This window comes from Ambystoma mexicanum, chromosome 6q (assembly GCF_040938575.1).
Source record: "Ambystoma mexicanum isolate Mex_15411 chromosome 6q, UKY_AmexF1_1, whole genome shotgun sequence".
Taxonomy (NCBI): Eukaryota; Metazoa; Chordata; class Amphibia; order Caudata; family Ambystomatidae; genus Ambystoma; species Ambystoma mexicanum.
In genome coordinates, this window is record NC_090937.1 from 768439657 (window position 1) to 768464186 (window position 24530).

General features: G+C 49.4%; 1 protein-coding gene across 2 annotated transcripts in view; it reads left to right on the forward strand.

Annotated features, from left to right (window-relative positions):
* The window catches only part of TMEM131L (transmembrane 131 like), a 909664-nt gene that overhangs the window by 675025 nt on the left and 210109 nt on the right, over positions 1-24530 (forward strand). For both annotated transcript variants that reach the window (XM_069631301.1, XM_069631300.1), the window contains exon 21: positions 15699-15841. In XM_069631301.1, coding sequence (XP_069487402.1) covers positions 15699-15841 — 143 coding nt within the window. The remainder of the gene's footprint in view (positions 1-15698; positions 15842-24530) is intronic.

Sequence of the window (24530 nt, forward strand, 5' to 3'; positions counted from 1 at the left end):
CCCAAGTTCCAGACCCCAACTTGGAACGATGACGACAGCAGCATGGTAGCCCAAACTCTGAGCCGGTCAGCCACAGGATGCTCCAGGGACATTTTGGACATCTCTTCTTCGCAGGGTACCGAGCAGACGTCAGGAATTGATGTTCCCTCCACTCCAAGGGTCGCAGTTCCCTCGCAGCACTGCTGAACATCAATGGCAAGACAGGGCTCCTCCAGGACACCAGCAGAAGCTGGTCGCCAGACCTCCTTAAATCGTATCCCTGGTCTCTTCACTGGTCTCACAGCTGGGCAGGAGTCTTGGCTCCTTCATGTTACTCCAGGATCTTTGAAGAGTGGGTTCAGGGGTCCTCTTATATTAAAAGCCAGGTAAGAGGCAAAACTCCCACTAGTCAATAGCAGAACTAGCCCCACACACACCCCAGCAGTGGTCCTACCAGGACCACTGGCGGGAACACTCGTGCATAACACTCAGACACACTGAACCCAGTGTTTGGATTGGGACCAGACAGTCCCAGCCCACACCCTACCAGCAAACACACATAGCCCCCCAGTAGCCCAACAACAGCTTCTGCTTTCCCGCGCACTGGAAGTCCATACAAGGATTTTCCTGGCCTTACAGGCCAGAAAGAAGGCTGAAGAACTAGATGGCCAAATGACAAGCAAAAAACCATGTGGCATGGCCTTGTTTGGACACTAGCCACAGTTAGTAGCCAAACGCGGTCCACGCAGTAAGGCTAAAACAAAAAGCACCAGAAAATGGTAAAAAATCACTGCTGCCACCAGCTTGTCCATTTAGCACACCTATAGTAACCAATAATACTTTGAGTGTTAGTCTAGGGCAAAACAAAAAAGTGTACCCCTTTGTACTGCATTGTAAGTTGCATTGTACAATGATAAGTTACCACAAGTGATAAGAAGTATAAAAGTAGTAACAGTCGCAAGACTAAGGGAAACAATGTTTCCCAGTACGGACAGCCTGAAGGACATGTCAGTTTCCCCTTAACAGGAGCAAAAGACAGTGTAATGAAGCTTAAGCCGTCACTGCACTGTAACAAGTACAGGCCCGGATCAAAAATAAAAGCAAAATGTTTGGCGGTCCATAAAAATGGAAGGAAAGGTGCAGTAAAGAGAAATCTTTCCTAACCTAGATCTTTGCCATTGGGGGGCAGGAGCAGCTCCAGCCTGGCTAAAGATAACTCCTGTAGTCGTTCCACAGATCATCGTTGAAGTTAAGGCCGCTACGGAGAGCAGCCAGCTGAAGACCCAGAACTCATTATTGGAAGATAGCCAGCAGCCCCTTGTTGACTTGCCTGGTAAAGCCCTGTTTCTCTGCAGATCTCCTGAAGGCCTTCATTGTGCTTCTACCACTGGACCGGGGGGAACAACCAGTCCCAACCTCTGCTCAAAGATCCAACCTCTGGAAGTGTTCATTACTGTCCCAGAACCATCCTGTGGGCTAGCCAGACGACGTCCTGGCTACTCGGCTTCAATAGTTGCTGTCCCAATTTGAGTCTTGGAACTGTGGAAATCCTCAGTTTATGGAACAAGAAGCAGTTCCCTGAGGTTGCAGCTCTGCACCACAAAGATGGGCCCTGCAGGACCAGTTTCTTTGTTCTGGCTATGAAGGGTCCAGAAGGCCCAGCAATTTCAGGAACTAAATTGATCCCTATATCGAAGTACAGGGGGGTGAGTAAACCTAACTGTTTTGCACATCCCTACCCAGCCTCCATAGGGTTGTAGGGGTATGAAGCTCTAGGCCCATCTCCCCTTGCCTCGCCTTGAAAAAGTAGTTTTCTGGCCTGGCATCCTCCCCTGGGTCTCCACTAAGGTGATTGGATTTGGAGAGTGTCTTTTAAAGACTTCCTTCTTGTTGGCTCATGCCAACACTTGTTCAATCTTTCTAAAGAGTTTCCTAGCTTTCTGAAAAGATTTATATTGGGACTTGTGACTCCAAGGGCACAAGACACCTTCTTTTCTAGCTAGGTAACTAGGGAAGTACCTAAGGATCGAACCTTAATCCTAAGGTTTTATATGGTGTTTACTAACTTCTTATTAGTAACCCATTAGTTCTAAAAGTATTGATTGCTTACCTAGTTCTATTTCTTTACCTGTTTTGCCTTACAGTATATTGAAAAGTGATTCTAACTGTATAAGTGAAGTGTTGTGCTCTTAGCAGAGCATACCAAGTTGAATGTGAATATATTAGTAGTGAATGAATTTGTGTATTACCTACCTTTATTCTTTGAGTGATGAGAGTTGTCTTTGTCTTAAAAATAAACAGTATTTTCATACATTCTGACAAACTTGTATTAAGAATGTTAGGTGTGTGCTTAACTGGGCCCTTCCCCACTCTCCGACCCTCCTATGTGTAAGCCTTGCTGTTCAGTAACACAACCCAGATAGTTTGGCCAGACATTAGTGTTTGTCCCTGGTCATCAGAATAGGGTGACACTGCAGAATATGCCCACATGGCTGACTCTGACAATCCATCTTAACAACGTGCGCATGTTTTTGTGGAGTCTTTGAAGTTTGCTCAAGTGGGTGTTTGGCCTCTCATACTCCTATGCCCCTTCCCCTTTCCTCCATATTTGTGGGAAATTCCGTCCTCCGGGACGGAACCGGAGCACTTTAAAGCCTCAAAAATGTACATTTTGTCCTTTTATTTTTACGCAGGGCCACCTCATGTGACCGAAGCCTCTCCTTCCTGAGCTTCGCATCGCCCTTCAGTCCTTTTCTCTGCGCGGTCGGACACACTTGCATCACAGGTAATATTTTTCTTTGTGTTCCCTTGTCCTTCATTCCTGCTCCGGTTCCGCTGTCATCTTTTCCTCCGTCAATGCCGGAGCATCTGGGATTCGTGTCTTTTTCATCCTGCAAATGTCATTTCGCGAGGGTGGATCCCCACTCTTTGCCTGGAGTGCTTAGGCTCGGAACACCGTTGGAACTTGTGCTTCTACTGCCTCTACCTCTCTGTCCGGGCACTCCAGCGTCGGCTTGTCAGACGGAAGAAGGTATTTCAACACATTCCTCCACCACATTTAAATCAGTTCATTGAAGAAGAAGGGAAAATTGCTGGTAATTTCATTCTTTTTCAGGGCACCCCGGTCAGAGGACTCCTTCCCGGGGTCTTCTGGTTCCAGGAGGGGCTCAAGCAGCCCTATTACCAGGGATCTCACTGAGGTGTCTAGAAAGAGATCTAACTGGCGCTCTGGTGTTTCCTCAGAGGACCCCTGCAAAGGTGCTGCCAAAACCAGATCTTCCAAGGTTCCCCTTTTAGGGGCGAAAGCTAGGCCCATTACTTCTGGGGCTGTTGTCACCGGGGTAAGCCCTGAGGTTTCCACATCTGGAACTAAGTGTACTGAGTCTCGGCTCGAGGCCCTTGTCAAGGTGACTAAACGTACCAGGGCTATCCCTGAGGTTCCCCTTCTTGGGGCTATATCGAAGACCAGCAAGATTGAGGGGGCTCTGGCTTCAGGTGGTGATTCTAAGCCTTCCCACACTCAGATGTGTGGCGGAACCAATCCTGCTGATCAAGTACCATAAATCTTCTAGTACTGGCTCCGCCAAGGTTCCCTCACTTGGGGCTAATTCATCAGCAGTCCCTAAGGTCTCTCAGAAACACTCTAGATCTGCTAACACCGGCTCTGCCGAGGTTCATTGTCACAAGGCTAAAATGGAACATAAGACTCCTGAATCCCCTGTGGTGACCACGGTCTCACTTACACCTGTGAAGCAGTTTGCCTCAGGCATTGACAAAATGGCGGTCCAACCCCTGCGGTCCACGGTGGCCATTTTGACCAACTCTTACACCAACGTTCACCACGTCCTGGTGCTTGGGGGCCTGTTTTTGGGACAGAACAACCTTTTCCACGTTTTGTGGATAACACAAACCCGTTCTGCCCTCCAATGGATTGGTGTGCCCAGACTCCGCTGCTGCATACAATCCCGCTCCCTCCTACGTCCGCACCTTTGATCTACGTGGATCCAGTTGGTGGGTGACCATCCTGGCAACAATCCTCTTTGCGATCCTGGGTTATGCCCCTTCCGAGTGGCCTCTGCCCACTGCAGCGCCTAGAGTTTCATCTGAGGGTGCGTTTTTTTGACAAGTTTATTTAAGGAAATGTATCCTAACTCCCCTGAACCGGCCCCTGCTTCAGCAATTCCTATGCAGGCTCTGATAATGCCACCTCCTCCACCTCTCCCTGTGGGGCTGCTTCCTCCACTGCCTCATCTCATTTCCCCTGTGGAAAAGACTCTGGTTGCCCTGTCAACCATGCCTTCGGGGCCTGAGGCGCCATGTGTAGTGGATCAAACTTCTCACTGAATGAGGACCAAGCGGACCAGGATGGCGTTGACCCACCTGCTCTATTGGAGCTTTTCACGACCGGGTGCTGGATATGATGGCATTGCTAGACATCCCAATACCCGAGCCCCCAGCTCCACAAGAGAGGGTACTTTCTGGAGTCTTCACTCTGTCGACACAGGAGTGCACCGGCCTGTTCCTCATTCTGGGCAGCACCTACACAAGAAAATTGACACTCGCTACAAGCGTCTGAGGACGTATCCTTGTTGACATGCCCACTCCCCTCTTCAACTGTGGTGGCGCAGCTACGCTCCAGTCGAAGCCGGCCTCTACATCCTCCACTGCAGCGTCTCAGATCCTTTCCAAGGAGTGCAAGCTTCTTGACGCCATTAGGAAAAAGTTTTTTTCCAAATCGACTCTTCAGCTGTGTCAGGCTAATACTGAGCTTAACCTGGTGGCTGCCCATGTCAAGCTTTGGAAGAAGCTAGCTAAGTTCCAGGAATGTATTCCTCCTGATAGGCTCAAAGACTTTGAGGGCGGTTTATCGGACACCAGGGTTCTGGCGCAGGATCTACTTGAGGCTGCGGACCATCACATAGACACATCAGCTCGAGGCCTTATGGTTGGAGTTGACATCTCCCGCCAAGCTTGGCTGCACGCTACAAAGTTTTCGAAGGAAGTTTAGTTCAAGGTGCTTGATCTCCCCTTCAAGGGTAAAGAACTGTTCCACTCCTCCACATATGAGGCACTCACGAAGACCAAGGCAACCACCCAAACTGCCAAGTCATTGTCTGTCCTTGCGAAGACACCAGCAAAGGCACCTTATACTCAGAGGTCGGGGTGTCAAACGAGGTTCTTCTCTGATTTCAGCGGCTTTCAGGACCGCTGCGCTGAAGCTCCAGCTGGTGGCCCCCGCTGTAAACGGCAATGACAAATGTGCAAATGTGGCTGGTTTTTCTCTCGGCCAACAGCCTCCCCTTCAGCAACAGGTTATCTCTCCGCCGATAGAACATCTAAATTATATTTTCCATCAGTCGCACTAGACTCCGTTGGGAGGACGAATTTCGTCTCATCTGGAGCTGTGGCAGACCATCACAGAAGACTGATGGGTTTTGTCTGTCGCTCGGGCAGGCTTCCGCTTGCCCCTCCCCCCGTACCCCACGCAATCACCCTCTTCTCCAGCAGACTGGATCGACCTCTCTCAGAGCCGAGGTACAGAAACATCTAGACCTCAGAGCAGTGGAACCTGTTCCCCTGAGGGAGCAAAGGGAGGGCTATTACTCCTTCTATTACTCCTGTCTGTTTACATTGCCCAAACCCAACCAGGCTGGCCTGCACACTATCCTCAACCTCTTCAAGTTCAATCTGTTTCTATCCCATAAAGTCCTCTCTCCGGAAGGACGATTGGCTCAGCGTGGTAGACCTTCAGGATGCATACATGCATATTCTGATCTAGAGTCCGCAACGGAAATATCAGCGGCTCTCCATGGGAACGGAGCACATCCAGTATCGTGTGCTTCCGTTTGGTCTCTGCACAGAGCTGCATGTCTTTACGAAGATGTCCGTCATCGCAGCATTCCTCAGACTGCAGGGGTTTCATGTATATCCGTACTTGGAAGATTGGCTCCTGCACAGTCCTTGCCCACAGGCCGCTTCAGCCAATCTTCAGTCACATCTTTGGCTGTCTGTGAACTGGTGGAAAATGTCTGAAAGTCTCTCAAGACCTGATCTTTCTGGGTTTCCGTTCGGATACTGTCAGTACCAGAGTATTCCTGATGGAGGATAGGATTGCGTACCTTTCAACCACGTGCCGGCTCTGCCTGCAGTTCTCCCACATGTCGGCCTAGTGTTCCAGAGACTCTTGGTCCTCATGGCTTCTTGCGTGTTGGCTCTACCTCTTGCATGCCTGAAAATGAGTTGCTCTCAGCTTGCTGTTCGGGAAATGCTGGTCCCAGGCTACGGAACCGGATTTCAAGATCATTCCAGTCCCATCCTACATGACGGCAGATCTTCAAAGGTGGTCATCCGCCAGCAACCTTTCAGTGGGGAGCCCCTTCCAGGAGCCCTGCCCCCAAGTTCTCCAGCATGGGGTCTGGAATGGATTCACATGCTCCTGAATATTCCCCGTCGTCAGGCTGGGAATCCTCCGTAAAGAAAAAAAATCAGTATCAGTTTCGTTTCTGATCTGTCTTTCTTAGTAGTAACCAATGACTGGTCTCTGGGTCATGCTGCCCCCAGCCAATGACTGCCCTCTCCCTAAACCCTGCCGCTGCCAGCCATCATCAGATTTTTACCGCACATTCAAGTGTTGGGAGTCCTTGTGCTTTAGCTCTCGAGCTTTTACTGCGTTTTGCGATTTTTCAAAGAGTTTAATCTCATTTTTTTGGTTAATCGAGCCTCAAGCTCCACCGTTTCTACTTACGATCAACGGGGACCCGTTTCGGAATTTTCTACGCCCCTCAAGGGCGAAGTTTCGTCGAGCTATGCTTCTTGGAGGATTCCAGAAGATCTTGGGCCTACCTCGTGGACATGGCCCAGGATAAGGGAATCTCGACACCCGGATCCAAGCTGTTCAGGAACTGCCCTGGATGCGGATTATAGAATGTTTTCAAGGAGGACGAGCATTCGAGATGTCTGTACTGCCTTCATGAAGACAAAACGCACGTGGAGAAGGACTGTGCGTTTTGCAGGAACATGTCGGAACGGACTGTGAAGGATCGGCGTATCGGTCTCGCCAACTGGCTGGAAGGAAAGAGCCCAGCAGGTGAGAAGAAGCGGCGGTCAGAGCGGTCTTCTAAGTCCTTTGAAGGTGCTCCGGCGACGGGGGCCCAACAGAAGGCAAAGCACCGTGAGTCCGCGGGCACTGGGAGCACCGAAGGGTCGGGCTGCTTGGCTGCCAGGCAGGGCGCGCTTTCGCCAATGCTCTGGTTCGGGGAAGAGAAAATCCGAGAACCTGGGTAAGCTTCTGGAGAAGCCCCCGGTCGATCTCGAAGACAGCCGAGGGGGAGCGCACCCAAGGTGGTGAAGGCATTGATTCACCCGGCAAAGGCCTCTATCGAGGGAGTCGTGGCAGCCCTGGCGAAGCCTGTGGAGGCTATGCCAGTGGAGGTGACCTTGGGGCCCAGAGATTCCCTGCCACCAAGGAGGAAATCCTCTTTTCAGCCCATCGGTAAGACCCCGGTGGAAAAAGAGGGGGGGGGGCGGTGGCCATTACAGACACGGATACAGCCTCTGAGGAGGAGCTGGTTGAAGTCGTGAAAGGCCTCAACAAGAGGTTCGAGGAGGTCCAATCCCACGGGAGGAACCCCAATCAGGCGGACGAAGAGAATGACAGTGGCGCCGACGAGGCTCCCGTAGAGGAGGAGCAACCATCGCGCACGTCACAACCAGTGCCTCAGGACAACTCGGTGGCCATTTTGATGGCAATCCAAACCTTATGCACAGAGATAAGGACAAGATTGCCCCTCACCCCAACGGACGACCCAGCAGAACCGGGCCTGTCAGGAAGCCCTCCAAACAAGCAGAGGAGAGTTCATCCCCCCCCCTGCCTTTCCAGCTCTTGCGGCCCACTCAACCTTCATCTCCTTCCCCTGATCCTAGGGATGACACGGGAACGGATACGGCCACGACGGGGACGGATGACGTGGTGACGGGATGGGCCTTCCATCACCACCCCCTCAGGCCTCCCCGCCCGACGAAATTGGCTCCTTCCACACCATGATTGCCAGGGCATCCAAGCTTTTTCAGCTCTGCCCTGAGGATCAGAAGAAGGAAGGTTTCCTCTATCAGCGGCGCGAGGCCAAGAGGAAGACGGTCCTTGCGGTACCATTGATTGACAAAATCTGGGAGGAGGGACTTGCTCTCCTGAAGAACCCGTCCACGACGCCTGCCAAGAGGGATCGGTACGAGAAGAAGTACCGGGTCCCTGATTCCACCCCTTATTGCCTTAGGGCAGAGCCGACCCCGGATTCGGTCGTCTCGGCGGCGGCCAAGAAGAAGGCGGCGGGGGCATCATCCTCAACTTCGACCTCACCAACTGACGGCGAGGGAAAGAAGCTGGACGCCATGGGACGAGTCATCTCGTCTGTGGCGACGACAATTAAGGCGGCCAACGCCCTAGCCATTGTGGCCCGCTACGACAGGCAGCTGTGGTAGAAGATCGCTCCCCTGCTGGACTTCCTACCGGACGACAAGAGGTCAGAGGCCTTGGAGATCCTAGAGGAAGGTGAGGTGGCGTCAGACCACGCCATAACGGTGGCCACGGATATCGCTGACACAGGATTCCGTCAGTTGGGCAACAGTGTTTGCCTTCGACGGCGGGGATGGCTCAAGGCAACTGGTTTCCGTCAGGACGTGCAAACCAGAGTTTTGGACATGCCCTTCGACGGGAACAACCTGTTTGGAAAGACAGTCGACACAGACGGCTCGGGCCTTGGGAGTGTTGCAGGACCAATCAGGACTGAACCGGCCGTAGCGTTGAGCCCCCACCGGAGCACCCCGGTAGGAGGCCGACTGGCAAAGTTCGTCAGCGTGTGGGAGTCCATCTCCACCGACAGTTGGGTGCTGGATGCCCTGGCCCACGGGCACACTCTCGAATTTCAAAGAAAGTGCCCTGCATTCCTCCCGTTGCCAGGAAGCAAACTCACGTCCCTCAACTGCTGTTGGAAGTAAGGGCAATGCTCAGGAAGGGTGCCATTGAGCTCGGCCCGAAGAGGCTTCGGGGCTCTGGAGTATACTCAAGGTACTTCCTCGTCAGAAAGAAGACAGGTGGTTGGCGCCCCATCCTGGACCTGCGGCGACTAAACAAATACATCAAGGCACAAAAGTTCAGGATGGTCACCCTCCAGCTGGAGAAAGGTGACTTCCTATCGTCGCTGGACTTGGAGGATGCTTACTTCCACATCCCCATTCTAAAAAGACACCGGAAGTTTCTCAGATTCGTAGTCCAAGGGCGGCACTACCAATTCCAGGCCCTGCCATTGGGGCTGAAGTCGGCACCCAGGGCATTTACCAAGTGCCTTGCACCAGTGCGGGCGCAGCAGCGCCTGCGAGGGATCCCCGTCTACCCCTACCTGGACGATTGGCTCATCCATGCAAGGACAAGAGAACTCGCCGTCGAACACACAGCGAAGACTGTCCAACTTCTCACGGATCTGGGCTTCTCCATCAACTACTCAAAATCCCACCTGGTCCCGTCGCAGGTCGCACTGTTTCTGGGAGCCAAGCTCGATACAATGGCGCGATTGGCCTCGCCGTCGGAGGAGAGGACTAAGGCCATCTTGGGCAAGGTGCAGCGCCTGCTGGCCAGGGCCGTGGCCAGGGTGAGAGCCATCAAGTCCCTGCTCGAATGATGTCCTCATGCATCTACCTGGTGCGCCTGTGCAGGCTACGGATGCGTCCTCTACAAGAGTTCATCGATGCCCGTTGGATACAAGCGACGGGCAGCTTCTAAGACAGGATCCCGCTCAACGAGGTTTTCCGCCAAGCGATTCGATGGTGGTGCACCCGCGCGCATCTCGCGGCGGGCAAGGACTTTCAGACCCAGGTACATCCGGAGACAGTGATGACGGACGCCTCCCTGGAGGGATGGGGAGCACACACCGGAGATCTGCAAGCGAGAGGCCTTTGGCTCCCAGAGGAGAGGTCACTCCACATCAACATCCTGGAACTCCGAGCAGTGTTCTGGGCCCTCAGGTCGTTTCTCCCGTCCCTCAAGGGCAAGGTGGTGAGGATCTTCACTGACAACACCACCATGATGTTCTACATCCGGAAGCAGGGAGGCACCAGATCCCCAGCCCTGACCAAAGAGGCCCAGGATCTGTGGCACTGGGCCGTTGCCCAGGGGATGTTTCTGGTCCCCTTCCATCTAGCAGAAACAAAGAACGTCATCGCCGACTCACTCAGCAGGGAGCTGGGCTCGGGCCACGAGTGGGAGCTGCGTCAGGATCAAGTGAATCCACTTTCCAACGATGGGGCAAACCCCAGAGCGACCTGTTTGCGACGGCGATGAACTCCAAGTGCCAGAGGTTCGCCAGCAGGTTTCCCCAGCCGAGGAGCATGGACGATGCTTTCTCGTTCCCCTGGGACAGCCTGTTCCTGTATGCGTTCCCTCCGTTGCCGTTGCTGCTCCGACTCATCAACCAACTCAAGAGTTCCCGGCGCAGGATGATCCTCGTCGCACCGGCGTGGCAGAGACAGATCTGGTTCCCAGACCTCTGGACTTGTCAGCATCCCCCCCAGTCAGACTGTCGACAGACACAGATCTTCTCTCCAGAAAAGGAGGCGCCATGCTCCATCACGACCCGGGGTCGCTGAACTTGCAAGCCTGGCTCCTGCAGCACTAGAGTTTGGAGGATACGATATCCCGGCGGACTGCAAGGAGGTGCTTGCAAAGGCCAGGGCGTCCTCGACTCTAAAGTGCTACGGACACAAGTGGAAGAGGTTCTCTGTCTGGTGCCGTGCACAGAATATTAACCCTCTGCGAATTACGGCCCCTAAAGTGCTGCCGTGCCTGCTATCGCTGGCCAAGGCGGGACTAGCTCACGCTTCCATCAAGATCCATCTTACAGCGATTTCCCGTTACACCGGGACTACGGGACGGTCATCCCTGTGGTCTCATCGCCTGGTGAAGGAATTTAAGAAGGGACTGTTCCGATCATTCCTGCCGGTGAAGGCTCCGGCCCCGGCGTGGGAGCTCAACGTGGTGCTGACCAGGCTCGTGGGGCTGCCATTCGAGCCTCTGGATTCGGCACCGTTGAAATTTCTGTTGTGGAAAACAGTGTTCCTTGTGGCCATCGCCTCCGCACGACGAGTGGGAGAGATCGAGGCCCATCCTGCAAGCCTCCATACTTGACTTTCCACGAGACGAGGGTGGTGATGAGGATGCACCCCTCCTTCATGCCCAAGTTGCCGTCGGACTTCCACCTCAACGAGCCCTTGGTGTTGCCAGTTTTCTTCCCGTCGCCTTTGTCGCCGGCCGAGAGGACTTTGCACACGCTGGATGTAGCTAGAGCGCTGAAGTTCTACATGGACCGCCCGAAGAGTTTTCGGAAGACATCACAGCTTTTTGTGAACTTTGGACCTGTGAATCAAGGGAAGGCCCTCTCGAAGGCTTCCATTTCCAGATGGCTCTCCGGCTGCATCATGCACTGTCATCGGTTGGCAAACCGACCGTTGCCCAGCCGTCCGAGAGCCCATTCGACAAGAGCGATCGCTGCTACTACGGCATTCTTGTCTGGTGTGCCCCTGCTGGACATCTGCAGGGCTGCTACGTGGAGGTCGACGCACACCTTCACGAAATTCTACTGCGTCGACCGGGATTGCAGGGAGGAGTCCAGTCTCGGCCAAGCAGTGCTGCGCAACCTGTCCGCCTGAAGGTGGGCCTGGTGAGGAGGTCAGAGTTGCTTAATGTTGAGTTTATGTAATGCTTAATGTTGAGCCTTGCCACCTTTCGTGGTTGTGCATATGTGTACTGCTATGTATTCTAATATTCATGAGCATGTGAATCCATGCCAGACCCCATGCGCGAGAAGGAACAAGTTACTTACCTGTATCTGTTATTCTCCAGCATGGATTCACATGCGAACCCTCCCTCCTACCCCTCTGCAGCTCTTCACTTGGTCATACTGCCACTTTACGTGCTACCAAATCTGAGGATGGCTGCCAGGGGCGGGGTTTAGGGAGAGGGCAGTCATTGGCTGGGGGCAGTATGACCCAGAGACTAGTGATTGGTTACTACTAAGAAAGACAGATCAGAAAGGAAATTGATACTGATTTTTTTTCTTTACCGAGGATTCCTAGCCTGACTGGGATTATTCATGAGCATGTGAATCCATGCCAGACCCATGCTGGAGAACGACAGTTACAGATGAGTAACTTGTTCCTTACTGCTACTACAGACTCCTCCCTATTATCGTGGAATGCGACATTGCGTCACTTCGAGGTGTACAATTTGTGGAATGCGCAAGACAGACGGTTCCATATCAATTACCCGGAGCTCCTGGCAGTTTTTCTGGCGCTTAAGGCTTTTCAACCCTCTATCACCAACAGTGTGGTTCTAATTTGCAAGGACAATTCCGTAGCGATGTTCTACATTAACAAACAGGGGGGCACCAAGTCTACCCTCCTGGTGGACCTTGCTAGCCAAATTTGGAATTGGGCTATCCAACACAATGTCTGGCTCCAAGCTGTGCACATCCCGGGTCACGTCAATGCGGCTGCAGACTCCCTTAGCTGCCAACTGCGGCGAGTTACGAGTGTGAGATCAACACTGATGTTCTCACCAAGATCTTCCAGCAACGGGGTACTCCAGAGGTGGACCTTTTTGCAACATCATCGAACAGGAAACATCCTCTTTATGCTTCCAGGGACTGCCTCTTGGTGTCTTTCTTGGTGGACACCCTTGAGATCCCGTGGGACAACAAGAAAGCTTACGCTTTCCCTCCTTTGCCACTGAGTCATAGGTCACTTTGGAAACTCAGGAGTGCGTTGAACTGCACTCTCCTCTTCATAGATCCTTGGTGGCCAGCCAGGTTCTGGTTTTCGGAACTGCAGCACCTGTCAGTGTCCTCTCCGATATGATATGATATGGCATTTGTAACGCGCCTATACACAAGTGTTTCAAGGCGTGAAAATCTGGTTGCCTCAGATTCCTGACCACCTTCATTAGCGCAATCACCAGTTGTGGCACCCCTCTCCACAATCATTCAGCTTGGCGGCCTGGTGCCCGAGTTCCGATCGATTTCACAGTTCAACCTCTCTGAGGACAACATGCGTATAATTCAAGCAGCATGAAAGCCCTCTACACAAGCTCAATACAGGAGCAAGTGGCTCCATTTTTGTCATTGGTGTCTAGCCAAAGAGCTTGAGCTCAGGCATGCTTCTATTGACACTGTTTTGTCTTTTATATGTGATCTTACGGTCTCTGGCATACATGTCTTATCATGCAGGACTTATTTGTTCGCTATTGTGGCTTAACTGTCTACAGACAGTTGCTCTTTTTCACTGGCTAATCCAGTCAGCAAGAGACACTTTGCAGGTCTTCATCTTTTTCCGCCGGTTCGGGCCCCTCCCCTAATTTGGAATCTGAACGTGGTCCTCACCGCTTTGTGATGAGCCTTTTGAACCCATGGCCACTACCGAACTCAAGTACCTTTCTTGGAAGGTGGTCTTTTTTATTGCAATAACACCTGCAAGGAGGGTAACTGAGCTTCAAGCTGTTTATGTGGAACATCCATTCTTAACTTGCCATAAGGATACGGTTTTGCTTCCCACTCAACCTTCCTTCCTAAAGTTGTTTCTGAATTCCATTCAAACCAATCAATAGCTTTACCGGTCTTCTTCCCGAACCCGGTCTCTGATGCAGAGAGGGATCTACACAATCTAGACATCAGATGAGCTCTGAAGTTCAACCTCGATAGAACGAGTGAACTCACAACTCTTTGTTACGTTCGGTGACCCAAAGAGGAAACCAGCCTCAAAAGCATCCATCTCCCATTGGATAGCTACATGTATTTCAAAGGCCTACAAGGTTCAAGGCCTTCAACTACCAATGGACATTCATGCACATCTGGTCCGTGGCAAAGCGACTGCTGTTGCCTTCCAAAAATACGTCCCTTGGGAGTCCATTGCCAAGGCGGCTACGTGGGCCTCCCCTTCGGCTTTTTGCAAACATTACTGTCTTGACCTGAGCTCCCAGGCTTGACCCAATTTGACCAGGCAGTTCTTAAGAATTTGTTCCAATAAGGGAATTTTCCATCCACCCGTATGGTCAGTGCTTGGGAATCTCTCGCAATTATGAAGGAAAGGGGACGCGACGTAGGAGTATGACGCCTTCTAGCGCCTCAGCGTGAAATGTAACTGAACGGGTTGAAAGAACAATGACAGTTACTCACTGTAATGACTACCTTACTCCTAGTCCATAATCCCCTTTCCTCCATACGCCTGCCCGCCGTCACCTCTAATAAGTATTCTCTATTGTTGCTAAATAGTCCTAGACCTGGCGATAAAGGACTGAAGGACGATGAATGTGGCAGAGCTCAGGAAGGCGGGGCTTTGGTCACGTGCAATGGCCCTACGTAAAAATAAAAGGACAAAAAGTACATTTTTGATGCTTTAAAGTGCTATGGTCCCGTCAAGAAGGATGGAATGTCTCACAAGCATGGAGGAAAGGGGACTATGGACTAGCAGTAAGGTAGTCACTATGGTGAGTAGCTTTGTCATTGTTCTTTCAAAATGTTCAGTTACATTTCATGCTGGTTTGCTAGAAGGCGATGGAGTCCTGTGGTCTGTCTCTCGATCAGTGTCTCCATCTGCTCGCTTTGTTTCTCCGCCACCATGTTGTATTAAGGATAGTGTGGTCCTGCAAGCAATAAAAGAGAATAGCCAGAAAAGACACTGAAAGGCATTGAGTGATCGACATCGGTACCACTAGTAGCAAGCAAGGCACGTTCAGGGGGTACATAGAAGCCCCTTCCTCACCTCACTCACGCCGCCTCTGGGGTAAGAACGGCTCTGGCATACGCCCTGGTGGGCTGACTACCCCATGTCGGGAGAGGTCCCTGAGACGGTCAAGCCCCTGGCCCTGTCACATGTGTTGAATTCTAAAGTGGTTCGTAGCCCATTTTGGTGTTAAACTGTAGATGTACATGTCTTTTACAGTGATTTTACTTACCAGTAGTAGGTCCAAATGGATGCTTTTTTGTGTTTAAGGAATAGTATATTTAATTACTTAATTGTAAGGATTGTCTGTTGATTAACAGACTTTGCTCCTGTTAACTGTACTTCACACCACACCCCTCCCGAGGCTAAGGCTGACTGCTCAGCCACTCTATCATGGAGAGTTTGTATAAAGACGTGTGTATACTCAACGCAGCTTAGATTGTCTTCTCCAAACCTCTCACTGGGGTCGGTTCTGGAAAAACCCTCTCAACACTATTGTATTACCAGCACTGATGTTTCCCAGTCTGGGAATGGAGAAGCAGTTAAACAGTGTGAATCTATAAAAGCTGTTTGAGAACTCCAGTTACATTTAGGCTGTTCTTTTTTTTTCAATTGCATTGTAAAGTTAGTGAGGATCAGGAAAAAGTTGTGTTGCAGCGCCACAGACACTTTTTGGGGATATTATCCTTACAAGATAAGGCAGTTTAAATTTTTGGACTGAACTTGTCATCCCATTGACTAGAAATTAAGCTGGCAAGAATACATGTATATAAAACTGTACATATAAAGAGCTTCAGTGGGTTGTTCTGACACATGCCCTTAAAAATGTTGGTTAAAAAAAAGTTAAATTATTTTTGTAAAGCTACAAATAGGTAATTTAATTCATTAATGGTGCGTGTGTTATTGTTGCTAAAATGCTGACATGGCTGTATGTATTTTTTTTTTTTCTGTCAAAGGAACAACTTAACTATTTTGGATGTGGTCACTGTAGAAGGTCTTGGTGCCAAAGAGTCACTAAAGGTTGGTGGAAGGCTTCCTGGTACAGGAGGATCGCTGCGCTTCAAAGTCCCTGAATCTACGCTCATGGACTGCAGACAACGTGAGGATGAAAAGATTTCTGTTCTCCTGTATTACCTACAGTATTTTTCAGTGCATCTTAATTTCCAAAGTTTAGATTCTATGGTGAAGTCTTACTTATCTGTAAATGGGCCAACTACAGTTACTCAGAAGACATGGTAGCAGATGTAGTACAGACACTTTGATTGGGTGCAGGTTTCTACGGGTGAGCTTGGTCACAAACTTTTATTCTATGATGTCACCACAAAAATTAAGAAAATGTAGCGAAAATCTTTATCGCATCACCTCAAAAATCACCAGTATGGTCCTACCTGAGTTGCATGCATTTGTATACCACAGGTTTCATACGACCCAGTTGAGTCTGTGGAAGTTGCTCAGGGCTTTGAAACCTGTGGCTCGCCAGATAGTATTGACTACTACTTCCCTTGATCCTTGCTGCTGTTGATCTATGCTGAGAAATCGTGGCAATCGTAGTCCAAAGGGTGAGCCACTGGTTACAGACCTTTGAGCTAGCGTTTTGTTAAAAATGTAATCTTAAAGTTTGCAATATTGTGGGGCAAAAGTGGACGTCTTAATGAGGATCTATTAAATTGTAAAATTGTAAATTAATTTTGTTTGTCATGAGCAGGTAAAAAAAAATATTTTGCCAGAAGGAAAGTGCAGGTCTAAGGGGCCGGCGTGTCACCAATGCTTTTATTACAACACCGGCTCAAAATGGGGAAAGCCACGATGACAATCCCTCATAAAAGACTAAAAATAAAATGCATGCAGAGAAGTGTTTTTTTTTTTTTTAAAAGCATTTTATGCAACAGGATTGGAGTGTGCATCTTTGTCTTTATAGCAGACAGCTGTTAAGTGCGAAAGGATAGTCATCACATGTGGCAATCCGAGGTTTAGCACGCCTCACATGGTTCTCGATGCACGTTTTGAAAATTCTCTAGTCTTAAGCATCAGTGTGGTTGTTAGGTAAAGTTTGAATGCAGTACCCTCTAGGAACACTACAAACAACTATGACTACAGGTATAGGCAACCCAGCCTTTGGTATGAGCTTGTACTACACAGTTTTGGAAGTGTTGAGCAGCCAGACTTATTGCAAGAGGGGAAATGTGAGCTGTAGTGGGGTTACACAAAGATTCACAGTCACAGGTATTCAAATAAACTCTTACACTCAAGGTTTCTTGCATTAACAATTAATTGATCAGTCCGCTGTAAAGCCTTCTTCAGAAGGGAGCAATAGAATAGTAATTCACAAATATACTTCAATGCTGTACCCTTTGAGTTTCTGAATTAGACAAGGCCCTTTTGGGATGGCCCACAGACACAACCCACACCCACAGGTGACTTCAGTAACAAGGGTGCTGGGGACATTAATACCTTACTGTTGGCATTCAGAATACTCTTTAAAAGTTGGTAAAAAGCAACGGTTATTAGAATACAAGAAACCACAAATATTCCAAAGCATTGCAGATACTTTTTGAGTTCACTAGAAGAGTCATTCAATTCAATAGGCTAAGCCAAAGTCAATGGGCAAAAGTCTTGGAAAGGATAAAGCACTTCTGGTAAGTAATGGAAAAGTCTTTGCACAAGTTCCTAGGAGTCTTTGATGAAAAGAAGAATCAAATGTAGGGCCACAAGCTGATTAGACGTGTGAATTGTGGAAGTTACTGGCACTTCTACAGTAAGAGGTAAGTTCTCTTAGACTTGTTTTATAGTACTTTGGTAAAGAAGAAAAGATGTAGCTGATGACTTCTGTTTCTGGGCAGCTTTGCAGATCTCGCTGTTCCTGGGCCTCAGTCGTGGGGACAAGAGGGGGGACTCCTGCACTGCATCAGCACTGTCAAAACTGGCAACCGGCAAACTTTACTTTCAGTGGCTGTTTCGCGTTTCATCTCCTTGTGGTACAGCAAATAGCAATAAGTGCGGTTCCTGGGTGTCAAGGTGGACTGTCCTCACTTCTGGGATCCCGCACTCTGCTGAGGGAGCTCAGGCTTGGTCAGTCCTGCTTCGTGGGAGTCCGGAGGATCTTCCAAAAGCTTTAGGCCAGCTTAAAAGTAACGCCCACAATCTGGTGTCCCTCTCCCTGGCTATACGGTGTCCTGCAGCACTCTGAGGAAATTCAACCGGCTCCGAGATGGGTGTCCAGGTGGCTTACTTTGGAGATGATTGGTCCCACCAACTCAAAGGGAGAAGTCGTCCTTGCAGGGGCTTCTCTGTCGATGCGAACATTGCGAGTAGTCACTGCAGCAGGGCTTCACCGGGCAAACCAATGGTCCCGGAGTTGCAGCAGGCGTCCTCTTCAAGCTCTTCTTCGGTTCCCTCGTCCAGTGGTCGACTCTGCCTTCCAAGCCAAAAGACTCGCCTTATATTCAGTTCTCTCCCATTCATTCCAGCCTAGCTGTCACTCACCCGACAGGGTGGCTGTCCTTGCCGGACAGTCAGCCAGCCAATCACGCCAGAGTGCATTTGGGTCTCCTAGGAGACTAAGCACACAGTTTCTGGCACCTCCCTCACTTCGTGCCCACCCCAGACACTCGGGAGCCAGAGGCGGTCTTCAGTCCTGAAGCCCGCCAAAGGCATAGAAACAAAGGGACCAAACCTGGTTTGGCACGCAGAGACAAACTCTAGAAGGACCTTTCCAAAAAGAAATGGTGAGAAAAGAAGACCGGGACCTGTTTAAACAAAAGGGCCTTAAGGCGCCATCTTGAAAAACATGGCTCCCGTGATTTTTAGCTACCAGTGTTTGCGGTCAGGAAAAATCATGGTAGTTTGTTGTAAAACCACTACCACCAGCCATTTCGATAGGAAAGGGTAGCATTTGACTGCTACATGAGTTTCTAGACATAGGGGATATTAGGTAACGCCTCCAGCACTCTATTATAAAGATAGTGTGTGCTGGGTTTAGGATTTTAGAAAGACTAGTAAAGTCAATTTAACCTTACATTCTCTGGGAAACATTAGTTTATCCCAGAGAAGGTATTTAAATCTTGGGGCAGCCCAAAAAGCTTCCCTGTGTCACTGCACTGAGGGTGCTGTGTGACGCACATGAAAAGATGATGCCTATGGAGTTGTCTAAAACGCCATAATCCAAGAACACAATAGTAAAACACACATCAAAATACACGAGAGGGGGGGGGAAAGGCTCACACTCTTTCCAGGTAAAAATATCAAGTCCTCAAAATCCAGCAAAGTTGCTGGGGGTCTCCAAGGTGAAGGGAATTAGCACATTTATGAGAATTCTCCGTAACAGGGAGGGCTACAGGAGGCTCCATATGTTCTTTCGAAGGAAGAGCAGTTTCTGAGAAAGTGAGCAATGGCTGGTCTGTGGTGCAGGCAGCCCAACTGACCACAAATATGAAAGCTGTGTTATCTAGGGCATCCTTAACCAAATCCTTCCCATCGCGTGAGCTTGATCAAGCATTCCCCAGAGATGCAGGTATAAAGCTTGTGAATCCTGTCCTCTGGCAAGTAGTTTATAATGTTTGTCCGAAACCTGGCCCCTACAATTGAAGGGCCTGCAAAGCCTACAGGCAGGACGACTTTTACTTTAACAGAATCCTGAACTTACTATAGACGGGACAGCACTCCTGAAGGCTGGTGGCCACCTCGTACCTTTTTGGCACATGCATCATCCATCCATTCATTCAGGTATGGGTATCAGAGTTTGCCTTTTTCTTGGCTTTGTGCTAGCACCGGGGTCAGAGGTTTTCGACACTCCTGAGAAGCGGATTAAAGATCGAATGGGAAGCGCTTGCTGGGTAATTCCCCCCGCCACCCCCCAAAACCCCTGGAACTGCAAACTGTAGAGAAGGACGACATATAGGCCATATTGGAATTTGAAGATCCATGTCTTCTGTATCTATAGTGCAAAGATAGTCTCCCCTGCTCACCATGGAGATTATCTGTTGTAATATCATCTTTAATCGAATGCTCTTGATGAACCTGGTGGGATCCTTTAATTCTTAAAATGGGTGGCCAGTCTCACGTAGGTTTTCGCAACAGGAAGAGAATTGAAACAAGCCTTTCATCCTGGGTTACGGAGTGACCTTCTCAATGTCATGCTGCTGGAGCAGGGTGTGAATGCCAGAGAGCATTTTCTGGGTAGCGACATTGCTTGAAATCGGCTGGGTAGAATTAGACTTTATTCTGTTACCTTGCCTGACCACTGAGACTGCCCAAGCGTTGATGATCTCTGCGTCCCCTCCGGTTCGAAAATGGGCTAGGTGACCACATACTGGGGTATCCAGACCAGACAGGAGAATGAATTGGAGGGACGAGCCTTTGAGATACTGGGCTGGGCTGCCTTTGTCTGATGTCCTGGCTTGCCTGGCTGCTGAAAGAGAGCCTAAATCTTCTCTTGTATGACCTTATCATGGACACGAAAGGCTTAGGCTTTGCCTGGAAGCTAGTTTGTTTATTTATTTAGTATAGCGCACAAAACCCAGAGGTAACAGGGCGCAACAAAGAACAGGAAAATAAGATTACATAAAAACTTGGTTGCAAGATAAGGCACACGGGAATATAAGGCATAACATTGCATTACGTCAAGGCTGGAGGGAATATCTACATATATCTACATGTATATATACAGTTAATAATATTGCAGTGAGGACATATTTACATAAATATATACAGTTAATTACATTGCAGTCTGTCAGTTAGGACTGTAGATATGTATGTCAGGTTGGCGTGGTTCAGTCAGGGGAGTCATTGGATCGTAGCCAGGAGAGGGTGTTTCGCCTGAAGCTTATAGTAGGATTGGTCTGTTCGGATGCTGAGCGGGAGAGCATTCCAATGTTGTGCAGCCATGACTGGGAAGCTGCTGCCGCCTGTCCTTTCCAGTCTGAATTTGGGTACCTGGAGGCAGTGAGAGTTGATCATTCTGGTGGGGCGGGTGGAATTTCTTTGAACTATTCTGGCTGCGAGGTAGGGGGGTGCTGCATGGTTTAAGAATTTGAAAGTGAGTGATGCTGTTTTGAGTGAGATGCGGTCACAGATTTTGAGCCATTTGCGTTCTCTTCTTTTGTTGGAGATGTGTTCCTTGGAGGGTTGGTAAAGGGCTGTTCTAAGTGCCTTGTTTTGCAGTGTTTGAAGTTTGTCAGTTATAGCATTTGTTGGCTCCTAGGTACATGGCATTACAATAGTCAAGTCTGGATAATATTAAGGCATTGGTGATGATGATGCAGCTAGCTTGGAAGAGGAATGCTCTACTTGCCCTGATTAGCTTGCATGTGTAGGCGGTAGAGGAAGATTGTGAGTTTACTTGTTTTTTCAGTGATAATGCTGAGTTGAGGTGAAAGCCTATAGTTTTTACTGTTTTGGCGACTGTGATGGAGTTGCCATCGATGTTGAATGCCTCGTAGTTGGGGCTGAGTTTTTTTAGATTGGTGTTGGAGCCGAGGAGTAGGATTTCGGTTTTTGTCATCATTCAGGCATATGCCATGTGTGGCCATCCATGCCTGAATGATGAGGTATATTTTGTTTACCAAGACCGTATCTGAGTCATAGTTGCCCAAAAGGGGTATGAGAATCTGGGTGTCATCTGCATAGTTGGCAGGGCTTTAAGTGCGGTAAGAAATCGAGGGGGGGCCCTCATTTGGGGGCGTGACTTGCGGGGGCGTGGCCTAAAACGTCCGCAAATCGTAAGGTATGCACACACATATATATGCATGTTATATATCTGTGTGCATACCTTACTATGGTTTGTGTACTTTGCAAGCCATCTTTTCTAAACATAGAAATATGTATTTCTATTTTTAGAAAAGATGGCTTGCAAAGTACACAAACCATAGTAAGGTACGCACACAGATATATAACATGCATATATATGTGTGTGTGCATACCTTACGGTTTGCCTACTTTTCAGGCCATTTTTTTTTTAAAACATTTCAGTTTTATAAAAGATGGCTTTGAAAGTACACAATTCAAGCCATCTTTTATAAAGCTTTGACTACGGACAAAATTGTCCGTCGGCAAAGCTTTATAAAAGATGGCTTGAATTGTGTACTTTTCAAGCCTTCTTTCATAAACCTCGAAAAATGTCAAGGAATCCCCAGGTTCGCCGAGGGTTAACGACGCCTCGGCGACCTGGGGAAACAAAGGGACAGTAACTGCCTCTGGTGACCCCTCGCGCGAGAGGTCACCAGAGGCAGTTACTATGATTTACAGAAGTGGCAGCCAGGCACAGCATCGCTGTGGTTGGCTGCCACTTCTGTCAGATCGCCTGACTTCATGGCAGGCGCATCTCCCGTCGCGGCTGCTGCCGCGACGGGATAATGCATCCCGCCAATGTTGCGTGTGGTGGGACTGGGGCCCCGGCAGGGCCCCGGCTCAGTCCCACTTTTTGGAGACTGCCGGGGCCCGGCCCCGGCAGGCCCCGGCCCACTTAAAGCCCTGATAGTTGGTATATGTGACACCCAGTCTGTCCAATTTGTCAAATAGGGGCTTGGTAAAGATGTTGTAGAGGGTGGGGGAGACGCAGGAGCCCTGGGGTACACCGCAGGTTATTTTGATAGGGTCTGCTGAGGCTAGTGACGAGAAGACCATCATGGTTCGATTGTCCAAGAAAGATTGGATCCAGGTTATGGCATCATTTGAAAAGTGAGCAGCCGAGGCCAAGTGCTCGCACAGGACTGTGTGATCTACAAGGTCGAAGGCCGCTGATAGGTCGAGGAGGAGTAACATGGCGATGTCTCCTTTGTCATTGATCTCATTAATTTGGGTTTTCAGATCGATTAAGGCTGTCTCAGTGCCATGCGACGGTCTGAATCCAGATTGTCGGGTGCCTAGTAGTTGTGAGTTTCTAGATATTGCTGGATTTGCAGGTATGCTGCTGTGTCTGATTTTTAATAGGAAGGGTACTGTGGTGATAGGCCTGTAAATGGTGGGGATCGCAGGGTCTAGAGTTTGCTTCTTGAGGAGAGGCAGAACCCAAGATTCTTTGAGATTACTTGGTATGGTGTTGGAGGAGAAGGATGCGTTGATCAGTTTGGCTATAAAGGGAGCTAGGTCCCTGGCAGCATCCTCTGTGTGCCCCAGTAGGCCTTTTTTTATCACCACATCGTTTTGCTCTCCAAATACTTCTAAGGTGTAGAACAGGAGCTTGATTGGTTTAGTTCTTTGGGAAGGTTTGCCCTTCCAGTCCTGTCTCAATAGGTTCCTGCAAGACAGGATAGCGGTCCCTGCGGCGAGAGCCGGAAATCTAATATCGTCGAATGCCAAATCAGACATCTATTCCACCTGCCTTTGGAAAATCTCAATCCAAGCTGTACAGCCTTTACCCTCAGTCGAGACCTAGAGAAAGGATTCATAGTTCTTAAAGACCAAATTGGCTCTGTAAACAATATGAATGTCTGAGCGCAGAGCCTGACTTGAGCTTGCAAAGGACTGCAGTGTAGCCTCTACCTTGCATACAACTGAATCCGCTGGACTAGTCTCAGATGACCCACCTCGCCACCAATCTGGTCCAAGAACCCTGGATCCACCTCGACTGCTGGCGTCAGTAGCAGGTCATCGACCTTCAAGTCCTACATCTTCATGATCCACTCTGGGGTGGAGGCATGTTGGGTAAGATTTTATGTTTAGTGCTAAATCTCCCTCTCTTGTGAGACCCCCAGAACATTTTGCTGAACTGGTGGATTATTTTCCCCTGTACCTCAGTGAGTGGGAACCTTCTACCAAACACACAAAGATCATTTTACTCTTTTTATGGGTGTCATCTTTAAGACTTTCCATAGTGTCCTATTAATTTCATCTTCTTTGACACCTTTTGGTATATTCCTTTTATTGTTGTTGGGTTGCCCTTTTGGGCTCCCCTTTTACTTTCTCCGGCTAATCTTGTGAGAACTACCAAGGGTAGAAAGGATATTTTTATCCCCTCTACATTTTATTTAGTGAAACCATCACACCCCACCTTATGTGGAGTGCTGGGGAGATACAGTTTATCCCCTTCCTCACTTTCACTGTAACATTTCTGTTACAGGGACAAGTTAAACCTTAATGGCTGGTGGCAGCAAACTTTTTTCCTAATTTGGTGTACCTTTTATCATGGGCTGTTTCCACAGCTGCGGTAAAGGCACCCAAGGGTGCCCATTTTACCAAAAATGGTCCCTGTCTTCTTCTTATGCCATGTTAGCGTTTGTCCTTTCTTGGTCATTCCCCTGGCCTTCAGCGTGGGAAAGGCATGTGTGTTAATTTTATCTTTGTAAGGAGACCTCGGTCAAGCCCACCCAGGCTCCAGAGCATCTGTAAAGGCGAGGGAGGAGTCCACAACTCTGCAGCCCTTTATCTTCCAGCCTGCCTGCGAGAATCCAGTTCGAACTGGGAGGTTGGCTGTCCTAAAAGGACTGCCACCCACCCAGGTTTGAATGTTGCACGCCTGTTTGATTGGCTGGGTTCCTGCATAAAAGCACGAACTAGGTGAGATCCTCTAGACTCAAGAAGACCTGCATTTTGAGCCATCCCACATTGTGCAGCAACCTTTTGGGGCTGCAATACCCTGGGACCTTCGAGCCAGTGTGCAGTGCACAGTCTTCTGAATTCCGAATCGGGTTGAAACTTTGGTTGCATCCTGCAGGACTTCCAGTGATGTGAATCGAGTCTGAAAAGTCCCTTCCTCCGAGTGCTGGACCTTGCATGTGACAAGAATCCTACTAGCGATATTCTGATGGCTCCTGAAAAGGGCACCAAAATCAGAGCTGCTTCCAGCTGGGAAG